At 45.8% G+C, this 21057-nt stretch overlaps 1 protein-coding gene across 1 annotated transcript in view; it reads right to left on the reverse strand.

Moving 5' to 3' along the window:
* The window catches only part of LOC124799170 (neuronal acetylcholine receptor subunit alpha-4-like), a 189837-nt gene that overhangs the window by 65132 nt on the left and 103648 nt on the right, over positions 1 to 21057 (reverse strand). The window contains exon 6 of the mRNA XM_047262708.1: positions 6052 to 6223. Coding sequence (XP_047118664.1) covers positions 6052 to 6223 — 172 coding nt within the window. The remainder of the gene's footprint in view (positions 1 to 6051; positions 6224 to 21057) is intronic.

The following is a 21057-nucleotide window of genomic DNA, read 5'->3' on the forward strand; positions in this document are numbered from 1 at the left end:
AATGGCTACACAGGATAATTGAAATGGCCTGGGAGTCGGGACAGGTTCCATCAGACTGGACAAGAGCAGTAATCACACCAATCTTTAAACATGGAAACAGAAAAGATTGTAACAACTACAGAGGTATCTCTTTAATCAGCGTTGTGGGTAAAATCTTCTCAGGTATTGTTGAAAGGAAAGTGCGAGTATTAGTTGAGGAGCAATTGGATGAAAATCAGTGTGGGTTTAGGCCTCTTAGAGGTTGTCAGGACCAGATCTTTAGCTTACGACAAATAATGGAGAAGTGTTATGAGTGGAACAGGGAATTGTATCTAGGCTTTATAGATCTAGAAAAGGCATATGACCGGGTTCCTAGGAGGAAGTTATTGTCTGTTCTACGAGATTATGGAATTGGAGGCAAACTTTTGCAAGCAATTAAAGGTCTTTACATGGATAGTCAGGCAGCAGTTAGAGTTGACGGTAAACTGAGTTCATGGTTCAGAGTAGTTTCAGGGGTAAGACAAGGCTGCAACCTGTCTCCACTGTTGTTCGTATTATTCATGGATCATATGTTGAAAACAATAGACTGGCTGGGTGAGATTAAGATATGTGAACACAAAATAAGAAGTCTTGCATATGCGGATGACTTAGTTGTGATGGCAGATTCGATTGAAAGTTTGCAAAGTAATATTTCAGAGCTATATCAGAAATGTAAGGACTATGGTATGAAGATTAGCATCTCCAAAACGAAAGTAATGTCAGTGGGAAAGAAATATAAACCGGTTGAGTGCCAAATAGGAGGAACAAAGTTAGAACAGGTGGACGGTTTCAAGTACTTAGGATGCATATTCTCACAGGATGGCAACATAGTGAAAGAACTGGAAGCGAGGTGTAGCAAAGCTAATGCAGTGAGTGCTCAGCTACGATCTACTCTCTTCTGCAAGAAGGAAGTCAGTACCAAGACTAAGTTATCTGTTCACCGTTCAATCTTTCGACCAACTTTGTTGTATGGGAGCGAAAGCTGGGTGGATTCAGGTTATCTTATCAATAAGGTTGAGGTTACGGATATGAAAGTAGCTAGGATGATTGCAGGTACTAGTAGATGGGAACAATGGCAGGAGGGTGTCCACAATGAGGAAATCAAAGAAAAACTGGGAATGAACTCTATAGATGTAGCAGTCGGGGCGAACAGGCTTAGATGGTGGGGTCATGTTACACGCATGGGAGAAGCAAGGTTACCCAAGAGACTCATGGGTTCAGCAGTAGAGGGTAGGAGGAGTCGGGGCAGACCAAGGAGAAGGTACCTGGATTCGGTTAAGAATGATTTTGAAGTAATAGGTTTAACATCAGAAGAGGCACCAATGTTAGCACTGAATAGGGGATCATGGAGGAATTTTATAAGGGGGGCTATGCTCCAGACTGAACGCTGAAAGGCATAATCAGTCTTAAATGATGATGATGATGATGATGAATATATATACACACACACACACACACACACACACACAAAGACACACAGACACACACACAAATATGAAATTGCTGAATGGTGCAACTTTACACAAGTCAATTGAAGCGTTGATATTTTTTTTCGACATGGTAATAATGTAGAATTGGCAATACTTTTTTGAACATGTCGCCATTTTACGCACCAAAAAGTAGGTAGCTACACTACTAGAGGGTGCCATCGAAAGTATCTCACATGCTAGGAAAGGGAGCAGGATGCCGCTGTGGAGACTGCATTCCGAGTCAGGCAGCCGCACACAGCGCATCGCTGATGGTGAGTGCTCCACCGCTGCTAGTGAGAGAACGTCATGGCGGATCCCAAACTGCTCGGTGGAAGAAACTACTGTGTGCTGTTCTCACAGCACTAAGCAAAACTGTCGCGTGCACTGAGCAGTACTAGGAAACGAGGAAAATTTGGCAAGAAGTCCAGAAGTGCCTCAGGCAGAAACCGCTTCACCAGCTAATATGACGAATTATGATACAAATGACCTACTGACTTTCGACGTTTGACAAATACCAGAAAGCAAAGGGAACCTCATGTTCCAGAACTCTGGGGACGAACTGAGCCACTTCTGAGAAGCGGACGACGATCAACCATTATAGGTAAGGACAACGAATGGTCTGATGCGGATTGACGACCAACAGATGACTGCCCAGAATCACGAGGGCCTCGAAACCGAGACACTACAAAAATGGTTCAAATGTCTCTGAGCACTATGGGACTTAACATCTAAGGTCATCAGTCCCATAGAACTTAGAACTACTTAAACCCAACTAACCTAAGGACATCACACACATCCACGCCCGAGGCAGGATTCGAACCTGCGACTGTAACAGTCGCGCGGTTCCGGACTGAAGTGCCTAGAACTGCTCGCCACCGCGGCCGGCCGAGACACTACGCCATGCATTAAGTACACAGGCGATAGCTAGGCAGACTTTCACGACAACCTATGCTGTGTTGCCACATTCGATTTCGGTGTCAAGTCTGTGGACGATGGCAGCACACTAGAGATATGAGCCAGCTGCACATATGGCCAAGAGTCCGTCAGGAATCGAGTGGAGCAGTCTAGTGCATCCTACATCCACTGATGAGCTAATGTCCCAATGAGGGGCCTGCTGTGGATTGTGCGCGAGAAGTCAGTTGAGATAGGTTCAGATGACATCAGACTTCAGGAGGCAGCAGTACAGCTTCATAACAGCAACCGACAAGAAAACTCCACCCCTCTTCATCTAGGACGCCCACACGAGACTACAAGGGGATCTTCGAGGTCGCGAAGTTTTCAGGCTTCCGAGTAACAGTGAAGTCTCTCGCCTCTGACCTGGACACACAGCCACAGTGCTCCAGATGCCAGGAAACTGGCCACGTAGCAAAACGCGCCACAAGATGCAGCAGCGAGCAGGAAACTGTGACTCGCGCACCTGCGACAAGAAAAACTACCCGCCCATGCTTGTGTGGCGGCCACCGAGGATAGCGGGTGGCGTGATGGTGAGGCCGTGAGGTGTTTAAAGACTGTACCCGCTCCTCAGACGGAAAATAGGAAAATACGGTAAAAGGAGACGTAGCCAGTGAGGGGCGGGGCGAGTGCAACAAACGAGCAACCACAGCCCAGCCGCCTGTGCCAGACAAAGGCGCGCACGCATCGACTGCGCAGCGCGAGCCTGTGGGGGAATGCGCCAGTGAGGCGGGCCGCAAGCTGAGACGCACGTCCGTGAGGTGACGCAGGGTGACTCACGGTGAGTTTTTGCGAGCCACACAACTGAGTGGTCCTGCGAACATTAGGTGAGCCGCAAGATGAGACACAGGCCCGTGAGGTGACGCAGGGGGGGCTCACGGTGAGTTTTTGCGAGCCACACAACTGAGTGGTCCTGCGAACATTAGGTGAGCCGCAAGATGATAGACAGGCCCGTGAGGTGACGCAGGGGGGGCTCACGGTGAGTTTTTGCGAGCCACACAACTGAGTGGTCCTGCGAACATTAGGTGAGCCGCAAGATGAGACACAGGCCCGTGAGGTGACGCAGGGGGGGCTCACGGTGAGTTTTTGCGAGCCACACAACTGAGTGGTCCTGCGAACATTAGGTGAGCCGCAAGATGAGACACAGGCCCGTGAGGTGACGCAGGGGGGGCTCACGGTGAGTTTTTGCGAGCCACACAACTGAGTGGTCCTGCGAACATTAGGTGAGCCGCAAGATGAGACACAGGCCCGTGAGGTAACACAGGGTGACTCACGGTGAGTTTTTGCGAGCCACACAACTGAGTGGTCCTGCGAACATTAGGTGAGCCGCAAGATGATACACAGGCCCGTGAGGTGACGCAGGGGGGGCTCACGGTGAGTTTTTGCGAGCCACACAACTGAGTGGTCCTGCGAACATTAGGTGAGCTGCAAGATGAGACACAGGCCCGTGAGGTGACGCAGGGGGGGCTCACGGTGAGTTTTTGCGAGCCACACAACTGAGTGGTCCTGCGAACATTAGGTGAGCCGCAAGATGAGACAAGGCCCGTGAGGTGACGCAGGGTGACTCACGGTGAGTTTTTGCGAGCCACACAACTGAGTGGTCCTGCGAACATTAGGTGAGCCGCAAGATGATACACAGGCCCGTGAGGTGACGCAGGGGGGGCTCACGGTGAGTTTTTGCGAGCCACACAACTGAGTGGTCCTGCAAACATTAGGTGAGCCGCAAGATGAGACAAGGCCCGTGAGGTGACGCAGGGGGGGGCTCACGGTGAGTTTTTGCGAGCCACACAACTGAGTGGTCCTGCGAACATTAGGTGAGCCGCAAGATGATACACAGGCCCGTGAGGTGACGCAGGGGGGGCTCACGCCAAATTCCTGCACGGCAGCGTGTCACGGCGACAATCATCGCAAGTTGGATCGCAGTTTCGATACGCAGTTTGGTGAGGAACTTTGGCTCTGGCAGAGATGGCGACTACTTCTGCTATGTTAATAGATATCCGATTCTGAGTTTGAGTTCGAAACGGTGTGTTACATCGTTTTGATGAAACAAAAAGCAGAAAAAAGTGCGTACATGAAAAGAAGACTAAGTCGTGGGGAATTCGCTTTAACTAAGGAATTTGATGATGAAAAATTCACGAACTATTTTAGATTAAACCGTGATCAATTCCAAGAAGTGGTTGGTCTCATCAATGCAACTTACCATTTCGTATATCCGTTTCCTTGGCCACTTCCTCCCACTTCACAGCTTTCAGCTTCGTTTTCAAGTAATCTTCATGGCTCGTATCATACATTCGAACTACCAACAGCCAGAACCAACACGAGCCCCGCAGTAAACTGCGTACAGGAGACTGCGGTCCGCAGGGTCACCGAGCGCAGGAACTGCGTCGTGTCAAGCTGCGCTCTAACGTGCGCAGGAACATTCAATTGTGTGGCTCGCAAAAACTCACCGTGAGTCACCCTGCGTCACCTCATGGACCTGCGTCTCATCTTGCGGCCAGCCTTAGAGCGCAGCATGACGTGACACAGTTCCTGCGCTCGGTGACCCTGCGGGCCGCAGTCTCCTGTACGCAGTTTACTGCGAGGCTAACGGTGGTTCTGGCTGTTGGTAGTTCGAAATGGAGGAAAAGCTAATTCCAATCGGCCTTGTAGCGTTGCATCACTGTCTGTCAATTTCATTCTTGATGAGACCATGCACTTCTTGGAACTGATCACGGTTTAATCTAAAATAGTTCGTGAATTTTTCATTATCAAATTCCTTAGTTAAAGCGAATCCCCCATGACTTAGTCTTCTTTTCATGTACGCACTTTTTTCTGCTTTTTGTTTCATCAAAGCGATGTAACACACCGTTCCGAACTCAAACTCAGAATCGGAATCCGATTCTGAAGTTATATCTATTAACATAGCAGTAGTTGTCGCCATCTCTGCCAGAGCTAAAGTTCCTCAGCAAACTGCGTATCGAAACTGCGATCCAACTTGCGATGACTGTCGCCGTGACTCACGCTGCCGTGAGGAATTTGGCGTGAGCCCCCCTGCGTCACCTCACGGGCCCGCGTCTCATCTTGCGGCCCGCCTTGAGAGGTGCGGGAAGCGACAGGCTGACGCGGCAGCAGTCGCCGATTGGCCGCCGAGACGACGAACAGTCACGGAGGCGTCCAGCCGAGCAGGTATACTGCTCCACTCGGGACACCGGAGGAGGCAGCCGCGAGCAAGTAGCGCAGCGTTCGCCTCCGGAACACAGACGAGCCGACACTCACTCCCCAAGCAGTGAGGACGACCGCACGCACGGTCCCGAGCCACAAAACTCAGTCGCGACGCCGGTAGCTCCCGGCGTGTCGAGGCCGACGGGACAGTTCGCGGCTGCAGAGTGCGACGCCACGGTGGCGGCACCGGCAGCTCCGACTGAGGTTTTTGCAGGTTTCCCTCTGTCGTAAGACGAATGCCGGAGCTGTTCCCCTTATATCCCTCGCCCCCCCCCCCCCCCCCAAATAGATTCCTAACGAGGAGATATAAGCTATTATGTCTCACCCCAAGCCAGCAGCAGCAAAAAAAAAAAAAAAAACGGAGTCACAACAGAATAAAGTAGACAGTGACAAGGCTACAGGGAGTACTCACCGAGGGCGGGGGCGTAGGCGGCGACGGCCATGACGGCCTCGCGGTGGCGTAGCTGCAGCCAGACGTGCGTGACGCTGCGGGCGCGTCCGTCCGGCCCCACGCTGGCGTTGGTCGTCGCGAAGCCGTGCTGCTCCACCTGCCACGAGGTGCCGGGCGGCGTCGCCGACCTGAGCTGCCGGCACACGCGACGGCGAAGGGCACGGTAACGCGACGACGTGGCAATAGCTCGGTGTAAATTTGTCAGCTTTACAGTATGACGAAGCAGCTCCATTTTGGAAAAGACACTGGACATGTGTCAAGAGTAAAGTTTCAACCACTATCTCTTGATGACGGTGGGAACTTGCAAGCGGCCATAAAAGCTTAGCTACTTAAAAATTCCAGTTTATGCGAAACCTAAAGGAAGCATTTATTGGTCAACTCCTTCTGCTTGTGATGGGACATCCTCCTCCAGCATTACCTTTCCTCGACTGTAGTTGTCGATAACAGTATTATTTTTCGAATTTTGGACAGGTCAATGTTATCTCCTTGATTTTTTTGAAAACTTTCATACGGTTTTCAGATAATACGTTATATTTCAAGCTGAAATTTATGAAAAGGAACTACTTTAAAAAATATTTTAGTTTGATGCTATAATCTGTAACTACTAGTTCCAAATGAACAGTTAAAATTTTTTCCTTAGAAACATTTGAAATTACGAAATATTTGCACACTTAAAATTCTTTTAGTAATTACGCAATCCTGTACTGTATACTGTGTTTATTTTTGCATTCGTTTATGAAATAATAATCGAACTTAATAATGTAACGAAGACTAGAAGGAATTCATTTATTAAGAAAAACTGTAATCCCTATGGAATATTGTTTTTTCCGCAGAGTGTAGGGGTTGTAAGCTTCCTGTGATGTGATCAGACATATTTCTGTATAATAGGTGCGAACAATGTAATTTCCGCTTTGTTAATGTGGAAAATCAGAAGAGTGTATGATATACTACAGTGTGAGAAAATATATTTACCTAAAAAAATCTACAGCAACAATCTTCAAATTTATTTAGTTCAAACCAGCCGTGAGGACCTGATGTGAGATTTTAAGCTTCAAGAATCAGGCCCCTAGACAAGAAGAACTGGACCCATCTCAACATGATAAGCTAAGTAAACTTGAAAGTTTACTGTAATCTTCGCTCCTCTCAAATTCTTCATAAAGACCTTGCTTGCTAATTACTTGGACTGGTCATCGTTTAATGTGGGCAATAGCTGGAAGAAGGAAGGACGGGGCAGATTATATATTCTACTGACCAATTTCCTAGCAGAACAAGTTAATGTACACATCATTAACGGAAAAAAATAATTTGAGTGTTGTGGAAATTAATTTTTGCAGATCTTCAATGCATTAGCTTTATCAGTGGAAATACACACTGTAAACTGATTTGCTTCAATATCAAAAGAGTATCACATGCACATCAGTGTATTGTACATTTAAGATACATATTTTCTGCTAATTTGCTAATTTAAATAGAATTAATTATGGTGTCACTGCTGCCAACTTATTCTCCAGGAAAATTAACTGACATCTGAAGGCTGCACATAGTCCTGACACCCAAAGATTGTTTTTTTCTAGTCTCGTCGCAAAACAAATATCCCATACACGGTGGGGGAAGTCAGCAGCACTGGTTGCACACAAATCGTTTTAGTTTTTGGAGGCTAAGTCGCTATTATTATTATTTTAGTGTCCAGGGGAGTACAGTACAGTCATTTAAAAATTCAAAATAATACAATACAATTCAGTATCTACAGTATATACGTTGGAATTTGTACATGTCAAATTGATTTTGAGGCCCAAAATCCGGCAGTTCTGATCGCTGGTACATTTGCTCAAACCAGATCCTCCGGCGTGCGGGCCTGAGGCATCTTCGGGCAGACCAAGAGGCGTTCACTATAATGAAGTTCTCCACATTCACAAGTTGCATCTGCAGTAATGTAGCCCCACTGCTTCAGGTTTTGTCTAAACCGCGTCGCTCCAGGTAACAGTCTGTTCAAAGTCTTCCACATCCGGCAGGGTTGATGCAAACCAGCGTTTGGCAACTTCCAGTTGCCTCGTTTCGCCATAGTTCTATTCGGCGAGCGGAAGGTGATGTAATAGTTTCAGTTGTTTGAAGAAAGCTCTTTCTCGACTTGATCTTAGGACATGGTGCTTTGCTTCCAAACATGGGGTGTCTGTAATCATTTTCCTGTTTCTTCCTCTCAGCTTCTGTCGCTGTTCTTCGTCTCATATCCGGGAATGCTACGATTATAAGATAATAGATTTTGTTATCTGGAGTTGGTCGTAGGCAACCATTTATAATGCGGCCCGTCTCGTTACGAGTGATGTCAACGTGCTTGGTGGGTCGCAATTCTGCCAGACAGCTGCAGCATATTCTGCCGCAGAGGAACATAAAGATAGAGCAGAAATATGTAAGACGTTTGGTTGAGCCTCCCATATGCTGTGAGCTTGCGCATAGTATTATTTCTGTTAGAGACTTTAAGCTTCATGTTCTCGTAATGGTATTTGAAAGTAAGTGTGCTGTCGAGATCTACTCTGAGGTATATAGGGGCGTCACAGTGTTGTAACTGCTTTCCGTTCCGAGTTACTTCCAGTTTTCTCCTAGCTTGTCTCTTTCTCAAGTGAAACGCACCGACCGGTGTTTGGGATTGAGTGGGGTTTGGTTGGTTATAGACACAGTATTCTGCCAGATCTTCGAGTGAAGGGAGATGAAAATTTAATAGTCATGGGTGACTGGAATTCGGTAGTAGGAAAAGGAAGAGAAGGAAACGTAGTAGATGAATATGGAATGGGGGTAATAAATGAAAGAGGAAGCCACCTGTAGAATTTTGTACAGAGCATAACTTAACCATAGCTAACACTTGGTTCAGGAATCATAAAAGAAGGTTGTATACATGGAAGAGGCCTGGAGATACTCGAAGGTTTCAGAGAGATTATATAATGGTAAGACAGGGATTTAGGAACCAGGTTTTAAATTGTAAGACATTTCCAAGGGCAGATGTGGAGTGACCACGATCTACTGGTTATGAACTGTAGATTAAAATTGAAGAAACTGCAAAAAGGTGGAAATTTAAGGAGATGGGACCTGGATAAACTGACTAAACCAGAGATTGTACAGAGTTTCAGGGAGAGTACAAGGGAAAAATTGAAAGGAATGGGGGAAAGAAATACAACAGAAGAAGAATGGGTAGCTCTCAGGGATGAAGTAGAGAAGGCAGCAGAGGATCAAGTACGTAAAAAGACGAGGGCTAGTAGAAATCCTTGGCTAACAGAAGAAATATTGCATTTAATTGATGAAAGAAGAAAATATAAAAATGCAGTAAATGAAGCAAGCAAAAAGGAATACAAACGTCTCAAAAATGAGATCGAGAGGAAGTGCAAAGTGGCTAAGCAGGGATGGCTAGAGGACAAATGTAAGGATGTAGAGGCTTATCTCACTAGGGTAAGATAGATACTGCCTACAGGAAAATTAAAGAGACCTTTGGAGAAAAGAGAACCACATGTGTGAATATCAAGAGCTCAGATGGAAACCCACATCTAAGCAAAGAAGGGAAAGTAGAAAGGTGGAAGGAGTATATAGAGGGTCTATACAGGGACGATGTACTTGAGGACAATATTATGAAAATGGAAGAGGATGTAGATGAAGATGAAATGGGAGATACGATACTGCGTGAAGAGTTTGACAGAGTACTGAAAGACCTAAGTCGAAAAAAGGCCCCGGGAGTAGACATCATTCCATTAGAACTACTGACAGCCTTGGGAGAGCCAGTCCTAACAAACCTCTACCATCTGATGAGCAAGGTGTATGAGACAGGCAAAATACCCTCAGATTTCAAGAAGAATATAATAATTCCAATCCCAAAGAAAGCAGTTGTTGACAGATGTGAAAACTACCGAACTATCAGTTTAATAAATCACGGCTGCAAAATACTAACACGAATTCTTTACAGACGAATGGAAAAACTAGTAGAAGCCGACCTCGGGGAAGATGAGTTTGAATTCCGTAGAAATATCGGAACACGTGAGGCAATACTGACCCTAAAACGTATCTTAGAAGATAGATTAAGGAAAGGCAAACCTGTGTTTCTAGCAATTTGACAATGTTGACTGCAGTACTCTCTTTCAAATTCTGAAGGTGGCAGGGGTAAAATACAGGGAGCGAAAAGTTATTTACAATTTGTACAGAAACCAGAAGGCAGTTATAAGAGTTGAGGGACATGAAAGGTGGTTGGGAATGGAGTGAGACAGGGTTGTAGCCTCTCCCCGATGTTATTCAATCCGTATATTGAGCAAACAGTGAAGGAAACAAAAGAAAAATTCGGAGTAGGTATTAAAATCCATGGAGAAGAAACAATAACTTTGAGGTTTGCTGATAACATTGTAATTCTGTGAGAGACAGCGAAGGACTTGGAAGAGCAGTTGAACGGAATGGACAGTGTCTTGAAAGGAGGATATAAAAAGAACATCAACAAAAGCAAAACGAGGATAATGGGATGTAGTCAAATTAAGTCGGGTGATGCTGGGGGAATTAGATTAGGAAATGAGACACTTAAAGCAGTGAAGGAGTTTTGCTATTTGGGGAGCAAAGTAACTGATGATGGTCGAGGTAGAGAGGATATAAAATGTAGGCTGGCAATGGCAAGGAAAGCGTTTCTGAAGAAGAGAAATTTGTTAACATCCAGTATTGATTTAAGTGTCAGGAAGTCGTTTCTGAAGTATTTGTATGGAGTGTAGCCATGTATGGAAGTGAAACATGGACGATAAATAGTTTAGACAAGAAGAGAATAGAAGCTTTCGAAATGTGGTGCTACAGAAGAATTTTGAAGATAAGATGGGTAGATCACATAACTAATGGGGAGGTATTGAACAAAACTGGAGAGAAGAGAAATTTGTGGCACAACTTGACTAGAAGAAGGGATCGGTTGGTAGAACATGTTCTGAGGCATTAATGGATTAACAGTTTAGTATTGGAGGGCAGCGTGGAGGGTAAAAATCGTAGAGGGAGACCATGAGATGAATACACTAAGCAGATTCAGAAAGATGTAGGTTGCAGTAGGTACTGGGAGATGAAGCTTGCACAGGATAGAGTAGCATGGAGAGCTGCATCAAACCAGTCTCAGGACTGAAGACCACAACAACAACATTCTGCCAAATTTTCTAGGGCTGCAGTAAGTTTCACTTCTACCATTTTAGACATTCTCGCTTGCGCTGCAATCGCTGTGTCGTCAGCACATACGAAAGATCTTGCATGTGTCCCGACAGGTTGATCATTGGTGTAGATATTGTACAGCAGCTGTGTTAACACATTGCCTTGAAGACCGCGCCGCTCTGCTGGATTCTCCATCGGCTTTTCTTGTTGTTCAGGCTGACGAGGAACCACCTGCTTTGTAGTAGAGTTTGGATGAACTGAGTTAATCGGTAGTCTTTGTTGACTGAATAAATTTCCCTTGCGAGATTGTTGTGATTTACTGTGATTTCCCTGGATGGCATCCTGCCTGCTGTTTAATAAGGGTCTGGTCTACATATCCGAATATGCTGTTCGGAATCATTCTTTCCAACAGTTTGTGTAGATGACAGAGAAGCGAGACTGTCGAAAATCCTTTGTGTCTGTCGGATCTTTCCCATGTTTCAGTATGGCTACCGCTTTAGCGTTGTGCCAGATTTTGGTTATCTGTATCCCCGGGACACAGTTGTTAATTAGATACAGAATCGAGTTTTCGGTACCTGGTCCGAACATTTGTTAAACTCGTAGGTCATCTAGGCCTGGCGCTTCGTTACTCTTCGTGCAGTGTATGGCATCCTCCAGTTCTGCTGAAGTGAAAGAGCAAGCAATATAGTCGTTTTCCGCAACTTGTCTTTGTAACTGTGTCGTCTCAAATCCTTTTGTTCTGCCATTTAGCAGCAGATGATGAGCTACCTGATTAGGGGTTACGCTGGACAATTCAGCAGAATCTCTTGTGTGGTGATCACTAAGGTTTTTCAAGAGTTTCAACGCTTTACGACTGCTATGCTTCGTTACTAACTGTGTTGCTAGGTTACATCGCTTTTCTGTTCTGGAGGAACATATGATAGGCATCAGTTATTCCCCTGTTTCAATTGTTTCTCCAGAGAAAGGGTACTCATCGAACCGTTGTTCGTATTTCTCCAGTAGCGCTTTTGAAACTTTTTGAGTCCTGGGATATAGGTAGTTCTAAGCCCCTAGGGACATTTTTCCGTGAGATAGTTTTCACTAGGTTGAAAAACTGTTCATACTTTCCTAAATCGATGCATGAATTTCTTTCAAACGTGGGCATGTACATGTAGAGAGTAGATCTATTGTCAAGTCAGAAACGAACCCCTAGCTTCTGAAACAAGAGACCATGTCTGGTTTGTTGATAGACATCGCTTCTTGGTAAAACATCCTCTAACCTTTTATTCGACACTTATTCAAAATGAACTGTCTGTGTAGCACTTTATTTACTCATATACGAGGGCAGTTCAATAAGTAATGCAACACATTTTTTTTCTCGGCCAATTTTGGTTGAAAAAACCGGAAATTTCTTGTGGAATATTTTCAAACATTCCCGCTTCGTCTCGTATAGTTTCATTGACTTCCGACAGGTGGCAGCGCTGTACGGAGCTGTTAAAATGGCGTCTGTAACGGATGTGCGTTGCAAACAATGGACAGTGATCGAGTTTCTTTTGGCGGAAAACCAGGGCATCTCAGATATTCATAGGCGCTTGCAGAATGTCTACAGTGATCTGGCAGTGGACAAAAGCACAGTGAGTCGTTGGGCAAAGCGTGTGTCATCATCGCCGCAAGGTCAAGCAAGACTGTCTGATCTCCCGCGTGCGGGCCGGCCGTGCACAGCTGTGACTCCTGCAATGGCGGAGCGTGCGAACACACTCGTTCGAGATGATCGACGGATCACCATCAAACAACTCAGTGCTCAACTTGACATCTCTGTTGGTAGTGCTGTCACAATTGTTCACCAGTTGGGATATTCAAAGGTTTGTTCCCGCTGGGTCCCTCGTTGTCTAACCGAACACCATAAAGAGCAAAGGAGAACCATCTGCGCGGAATTGCTTGCTCGTCATATGGCTGAGGGTGACAATTTCTTGTCAAAGATTGTTACAGGCTATGAAACATGGGTTCATCACTTCGAACCTGAAACAAAACGGCAATCAATGGAGTGGCGCCACACCCACTCCCCTACCAAGAAAAAGTTTAAAGCCATACCCTCAGCCGGTAAAGTCATGGTTACAGTCTTCTGGGACGCTGAAGGGGTTATTCTGTTCGATGTCCTTCCCCATGGTCAAACGATCAACTCTGAAGTGTATTGTGCTACTCTTCAGAAATTGAAGAAACGACTTCAGCGTGTTCGTAGGCACAAAAATCTGAACGAACTTCTCCTTCTTCATGACAACGCAAGACCTCACACAAGTCTTCGCACCCGAGAGGAGCTCACAAAACTTCAGTGGACTGTTCTTCCTCATGCACCCTACAGCCCCGATGTCGCACCGTCGCATTTCCATATGTTTGGCCCGATGAAGGACGCAATCCGTGGGAGGCACTACGCGGATGATGAAGAAGTTATTGATGCAGTACGACGTTGGCTCCAACATCGACCAGTGGAATAGTACCGTGCAGGCATACAGGCCCTCATTTCAAGGTGACGTAAGGCCGTAGCATTGAATGGAGATTACGTTGAAAAATAGTGTTGTGTAGCTAAAAGATTGGGGAATAACCTGGTGTATTTCAATGCTGAATAAAACAACCCCTGTTTCAGAAAAAAAATGTGTTGCATTACTTATTGAACTGCCCTCGTAGATTACGCGTTTCGGCAGACTGTCAGCATCGGATCTTTCTGTCTTCCATTATTAAAAAATAAATAACAAAAACATTTTATCAAGCAAAGTTTTAAAATTTTTACATGATTTTTTTCATTTTTTTCATAAGGCATAGCCTGTAAGTAATTCAGTCCTTTCAGTACCTGAAATATTACGTTAGTTTCATGTATAGTAGTATAAATGTACCTTAAATCCGTACAAATTGTAAAAACGTACGTATGTGTATTTCTCATCGCCTCCTAAACTACTGGACCGATTTGAACGTAACTTGTTACGCACGTCATTTACTGCCTGGAAAGACTCACTGTGGGGGTGAGATCGACCAAACTACAAAAGGGGCAGAGGGGGGGATGGAGAAGTAGTGTAGTCCACGCCGCGAGAACACCCATAACTTAGTTATCCAGTACTTGAGAGTGGGAGCGCTTTGAGTCTTGCAACAGAATTCGCCCATAATTTCTCGTTGACGACTCCCACAAAATAATACAAGGAAGAGTTTGCCGCCTACTACATTTTCGCTGATCATGCAGTAAAACTGCCATATGAAGCGTGACATTTTAATTCATTATTTATTTACTGGTATCTGTACTCGTGACACAGTTTGCAGGCAGTTTTCACATATGCCACTGAATGTACAAGAAAGTTACATCATTGTATGATACTTAGTTGAGGACATACGACGTCGCACACACTGAATGCGTGAAAAACTGGCATGTTATGCATGACGTTTTAATTGATTACTTCTTCGCTGCTGACTCTATTCGCAACACGTTTTGCAAACAGCATCCACGTGTGCCGCTTAATTTACTTAGAAATATATATCATTTTACGCCGTATAGTTCAGGGGATCTGTCGTCATAAACACAGAGATGCAAGGGAAAACGTCGCATCACGCTTGACGTTTTAATTTATTACTTCTTTACTATTAATTCTAGTCATAATAGACTTCGCAGACAGTAGGCACATATACCATTGTTTGTACCTGCAAAAGTATGCCGTAGTACAACACATAGTTCCGGAGTAAGACGTCAAAAAAGTTAAGCTGCGTGAAAATGAAACTGCACGGCGAAATTCGCTAGACATATGGGTGAATTATGTGTACAAACACGCGTGAAATAGGTTAAATATGTGTGAAATATGTTTGAGATGAGCGTATAGGAGCAAACCACGTGTAAAGAGGTCACCCTAAAAACCTGGAACGATTACAATCAAATTTGATACACATATTACTTACAATCTGGAAGGCTATAATGAAGGGGTAAGAACCACTAGTCTCCTGTTGGGGTGTGAGTGATAACACGAATAGTGATGGGAGGGTGAGGAGATGGTCACACAGCGAGGGGGAAGAAGGGGATAGGCACAGACAGGAGGGCGAGGAGAGAAATAGGAGGGGGTGATGGACAGAGAGGAGAGGAGGAGATGGACAGAGAAAGGAAAGAGGAGAAGATGGACAGAGATAGGGGGAAGAAGAGACAAGCAGAGAGATGGTGGAGGAGGAGATGAACAGACAGAAGGGGGGGGAGGAAATAGAGAAAGAGATGAGTAGGAGATGGACAGAGAGAGGAGAGAGGAGGAAGGAGAAGAATAGGAGAAGAGGAGGAGGAGATGAACAGGGACTGCAGAAGGAGGATGCTCACAAATTAAGGGGGGAGAGGAGATGGACAGAGGGAGAGGGAGCACATTGACAGAGAGAGGGGGCAGAGGAGATAGACAAAATGAGAGGGGCAGAGGAGATGGGCAGAGAGAGGGTGGGAGGAGATGGAGAGAGAGTGTGGATGGAGGAGGTGGTCAGGGAGAGGAGATGGTGGAGATGGGCAGAAAGAGGGAGAGGTGGAGGTGATTGACAGGAACAGGGGGGATGGATAGAGAGAGGAGAGGGAGAGGGGATGGGAAGAGGGAGAGAGGAGGAGGAGGTGGACAGAGAGAGGAGGAATGAGGAAATGGTGAGAGAGGGGCGGAGGAGGGGATAGACAGAGACAGGATGGAGGAGGAGATGAACTAGTAGGAGCTTAGAGTAAACAAATACCTGGACTTCTCAGCTGTGAGCCAGCAAAACTCCTCGTCTTCTGTGTTCCATCTGGTGAGAACATGGCCTTATAGCACAACAGAAGAAGGCGCTAGCAACTATGTGTAGTCACTCGTTGACTAAGAACAACACTGATTCAATGGATGATGATGCTGTGGTGTACGGGAGGGGGCGTCTTTGAGTGACTGTAGGAGGATACAAGATGACTTGGACAGGATTTGTGACTGGTGTAAAGAATGGCACCTAACTCTAAATATAGATAAATGTAAATTAATGCGGATGGATAGGAAAAAGAATCCCATTATGTTTGAATACTCCATTAGTAGTGTAGCGCTTGACACAGTCACGTCGATTAAATATTTGGGCGTAACACTGAAGAGCGATATGAAGAGGGACAAGCATGTAATGGCAGTTGTGGAGAAGGCGGATAGTCGTCTTCGGTTCATTGGTAGAATTTTGAGAAGATGGAGTTCATCTGTAAAGGAGACCGCTTATAAAACACTAATACGACCTATTCTTAAGTAATGATCGAGCGTTTGGGATCCCTATCAGGACGGATTGTTGGAGGACATAGAAGCAATTCAGAGGCGGGTTGCTAGATTTGTTACTGGTAGGTTTGATCATCACGCGAGTGTTACGGAAATGCTTCAGGAACTCGGGTGGGAGTCTCTAGAGGAAAGGAGGCGTTCTTTTCGTGAATCGCTACTGAGGAAATATAGAGAACCAGCATTTGAAGCTGACTGCAGTACAATTTTACTGCCGTCAACTTATATTTCGCGGAAAGACCACAAAGATAAGATAAGAGAGATTAGGGCTCGTACAGAGGCATATAGGCAGTCATTTTTCCCTCGTTCTGTTTGGAAGTGGAACAGGGAGATAAGATGCTACTTGTGGTACGAGGTACCCTCCGCCACGCGCCGTATGGTGGATTGCGGAGTATGTATGTAGATGTAGATGTGATCGTATAATGGCCACTAGAAATTAGCGTTGCTTGATAGCAACATTGCCAATCAAAGGGGATAAGTCGAGACAGAGTACTCGCAAAATATTACCCCATACACTAAAAGCATACAAAGTAAACCAAACGAATTGCAGACTCAGGCGGTATGACGTACCTTTCGTAAAGCCACACTGTTTGGACGAATATCCTACGAAGCCCCCTCACATCATTAGTAGAGCTTTTATCATGGATTATCTGCAATACTCTGACACTGCCTTTTGTTTTCCCCTACCAAGCAACTGAAATGTATAATGTGGGCAAATTTCTTCCAGATGCGAACCATTAAAACAGTCGTGGAATTTAAAACCTTCCCTGCATACAGATTGTTCCATAAAATTTCGGGCGAGCTAGCAAATGTCTGCAACTTGCTGACACTATATTGCGCCGCACCTTCTGGCCATCTTCAGCTGAATACTAACGAAAATGGACTGAGGGCACGTATTTAAGACCCTACCAGCACATGCCTAGTGTATGCAGTTGGCGTTGCGCATGCACATCTCGAAGCGCACGTGCTTCTGCTTCAAGTCTGTGCGCTGCACCGCGCATCCTAGGATGTGGAAGCTCGCCTCCTCATAGACATCAAACCTATTCTCTTCTTTCGGTAAAATAATAGAACGGCACCGGCTACGCAGAGCACAGATTTTTTCTGTGACAGGATCCCTTGCAAAGTTTAACTGAAAGCCACTGCCTCAATTAATAAGAGACTCAGACGGTCGTAATTCCACTGATTCATTGATGATGGAGCTCCAAAAGTTTGACGTGTGAGCCACAATTTTTGTTTCATTGTGTTTCACCAAATGACTAGTGGAAATACAGTGTTCGGCGACAGCGTACTTACTGGCTCGGAGGAGGCGAGCGTGCCGCTGGTGTTCTATATACACTACTGGCCATTAAAATTGTTACACCAAGAAGAAATGCAAATGGTAAACGGGTATTAATTGGACAAATATTTTATGCTACAACTGACATGTTATTACATTTACACGCAATTTGGATCCATAGATCCTGAGAAATCAGTACCCAGAACAAACACCTCTGGCCGTAATAACGGCCTTAATACGCCTGGGCATTGAGTCAAAAAGAGCTTGGCTGGCGTGTACAGGTACAGCTGCCCATGCAGCTTCAGCACGATACCACAGTTCATCAAGAGTAGTGACCGGCGTATTGTGACGAGCCAGTTGCTCGGCCACCTTTGACCAAACGTTTTCAATTGGTGAGGGATCTGGAGAATGTGCTGGTCAGGGCAGCAGTCGAACTTTTTCTGTGTCCAGAAAGGCCTGTACACGACCTGCAACATGCGGTCGTGCATTAGCCTGCTGAAATGTAGGGTTTCCCAGGGATGGAATAAAGGGTAGAGCCATGGGTCGTATCACATCTGAAATGTAACGCCCACTGTTCAAAGTGCCTTCAATGCGAACAAGAGGTGACCGAGACGTGTAACCAATGGCACCCGATACCTTCACGCCGGGTGATACGCCAGTATGGCGATGACGAATACACGCTTCCAATGTGCGTTCACCGCGATGTCGCCAAACACGGATGCGACCATCATGATGCTGTAAACAGAACCTGGATTCATCCGAAAAAATGACGTTTTGCCATTCATGCACCCAGGTTCGTGGTAGAGTACACCATCGCAGGCGCTCCTGTCTGTGATGCAGCGTCAAGGGTAACCGCAGCCGTGGTCTCCGACCTGATAGTCCATGCTGCTGCAAACGTCGTCGAACTGTTCGTGCAGATGGTTGTTGTCTTGCAGACGTCCCCATCTTTTGACTCAGGGATCGAGACGTGGCTGCACGATCTGTTACAGCCATGCGGATAAGATGCCTGTCATCTCGACAGCTAGTGACACGAGGCCGTTGGGATCCAGCACAGCGTTCCGTATTGCCCTCCTGAACCCATCGATTCCATATTCTGCTAACAGTCATTGCATCTCGACCAACGCGAGCACCAATGTCGCGATACGATAGACCGCAATCGCGATAGGCTACAATCCGACCTTTATGAAAGTCGGAAACGAGATGGTACGCATTCCTCCTCCTTACACGAGGCATCACAACAACGTTTCACCTGGCAACGCCGGTCAACTGCTGTTTTTGTATGAGAAATCGGTTGGAAACTTTCCTCGTGTCAGCACGTTGTAGGTGTCGCCACCGGCGCCAACCTTGTGTGAATGCTCTGAAAAGCTAATCATTTGCATATCACAGTATCTTCTTCCCGTCGGTTAAATTTTGCGTCTGTAGCACGTCATCTTCGTGGTGTAGCAATTTTAACGGCCAGTAGTGTATAATGTGTTCCTCCACAGGGTGCGTCGTTTGCCCTACATAAGATTTGCCGCATTCGCACAGAATCCTGTAAACACCTGCGTTTCGCAACTCTAACACATCACAGTAGTGCCGAGATTTCGAAGGAGGACGAAAGATTACTTTTGTTTTACGTTATCTTTATATTCTGCTAATTCTCTATAAATATTTCCAATATATGGTAGATAAGCTGGCGTTCTGAAGGCATCATCCTCTTCCGCGTTCTGTCGTTTGGATGTCTGCAGCGCTCTCTGTACTTACTGAGTCAAATATCCATTGTTCAGGAACACAGTCTGCGGGTGTCCCAGTTACGTTTGCAGATTATCCGCATCTGAGATGGTATGGTCTCGACGCCTCACGGTCTTTAGAACGCCCGTCGTTTGTGGTGGATGGTGGCAAATAGCAGCTTGTAAATAAAGGTCTGTGTGAGTGGGGTTAAAAAACACCGAATGCCCAAGTGTGCCACCGCTCTTACGTCACATCAAGACGTCTAAAAATGGCAAGCAACCATATTTCAACATATCCATAGTATATTTTACGTTCTCGTATATGAAGGTCAGATGCTGAAGAAACTCTGGGAGACTGTCGAAATCATGAGGCTTCACAAAAACGTGTCATCGATGTATCACCAAAATACTGTTGATTTTAAAATAGCTGAAGCGAGTGCTCGCTCCTGAAAATAATCTATAAAAAGATTGGCCTCCAGAAGAGAGAAAGGACTGCCCCCGTGGTGACTGTCATATAGTTCAAAAAAACGAGGAAAGGGCGCGCTATAACAACACTGTAATGTCAGCTCCAAACCTACTCCCAATAAAATCTCGTGAGTGTATCACAGGCAAATATGTAAAACGCGAAACGGCGTCAAAGCTCAAGAAGTCATCGTTTTCCAGCTTGGGCGACTGAAGTCTGCTGATAAAATCACTAGAATTTCTTGTATGATGTGGACACTCATCTACAATGCGTGTGAGTAAAGAGGCCAAGTACTTTGCCAAATCATAGGTGGCTGCACCAGCGTTACCCACTACAGACGTAAAGACGCACCTTCTCTGTGGACCTTGTGCAGGACGTACAGAGCAGGTAGAACTGAACTATCTGGTCTCGGTTTCTTGATGACCTCCTTCGGTAGAGAACTGGTAAGCAGAAGTCCTGCTGCTTCCAGGGCTCTCGGGTGTCCATCCGGATGCAAACGTTGAAGTCCGACGATATTTCGGCGAATAACCTTTCCGCATCATCAGGTGGTTCTGATGCAATGGCCTGTCTGCGCTCTCTCTCTCTCTCTCTCTCTCTCTCTCTCTCTCTCTCTCCCACCCACCCACACACACACACACACACACACACACACACACACACACCTTTTACTTTCCCCTCCTTGGGGAAGTGTATGGAGGAGTTTATAGCCTGTTGGTTTTTACTCCACAATGTGTGTTGTGTGTGTGTGTGATTATCTTTGATTGTTTTGGCTGTCTGTGTATTGTGGTGGTGTTCTGGTGGTGTCTTGTACTTGCCTGAGGTTGGCGAGATGTTGGGTATTTTAAGGACGAAGGATTGCTATGATTGCTATTACGACTTGGAGATTTTGGGATTTTTTCTCTTCGTCTTAGTCGTCGAAGATCGTCATAGGGCGTTTGTGCCTGAGGGCGCGGTTCTGCAGCTTCTGGAGTTTGTCCAGATGCTGCTTCGCCACATATCCCCAGACTGAGCACGCATACTCCATTACTGGCCATATAATGGCCTGATAGACATTTACTCCTACAGAGCAGGTAATGGAGTGGGTTGTATTGAGGAATGGGTATGGGATGGACATTGAGGCACAGA

The sequence above is a fragment of the Schistocerca piceifrons genome, chromosome 5 (genome assembly GCF_021461385.2).
Source record: "Schistocerca piceifrons isolate TAMUIC-IGC-003096 chromosome 5, iqSchPice1.1, whole genome shotgun sequence".
Taxonomy (NCBI): domain Eukaryota; kingdom Metazoa; phylum Arthropoda; class Insecta; order Orthoptera; family Acrididae; genus Schistocerca; species Schistocerca piceifrons.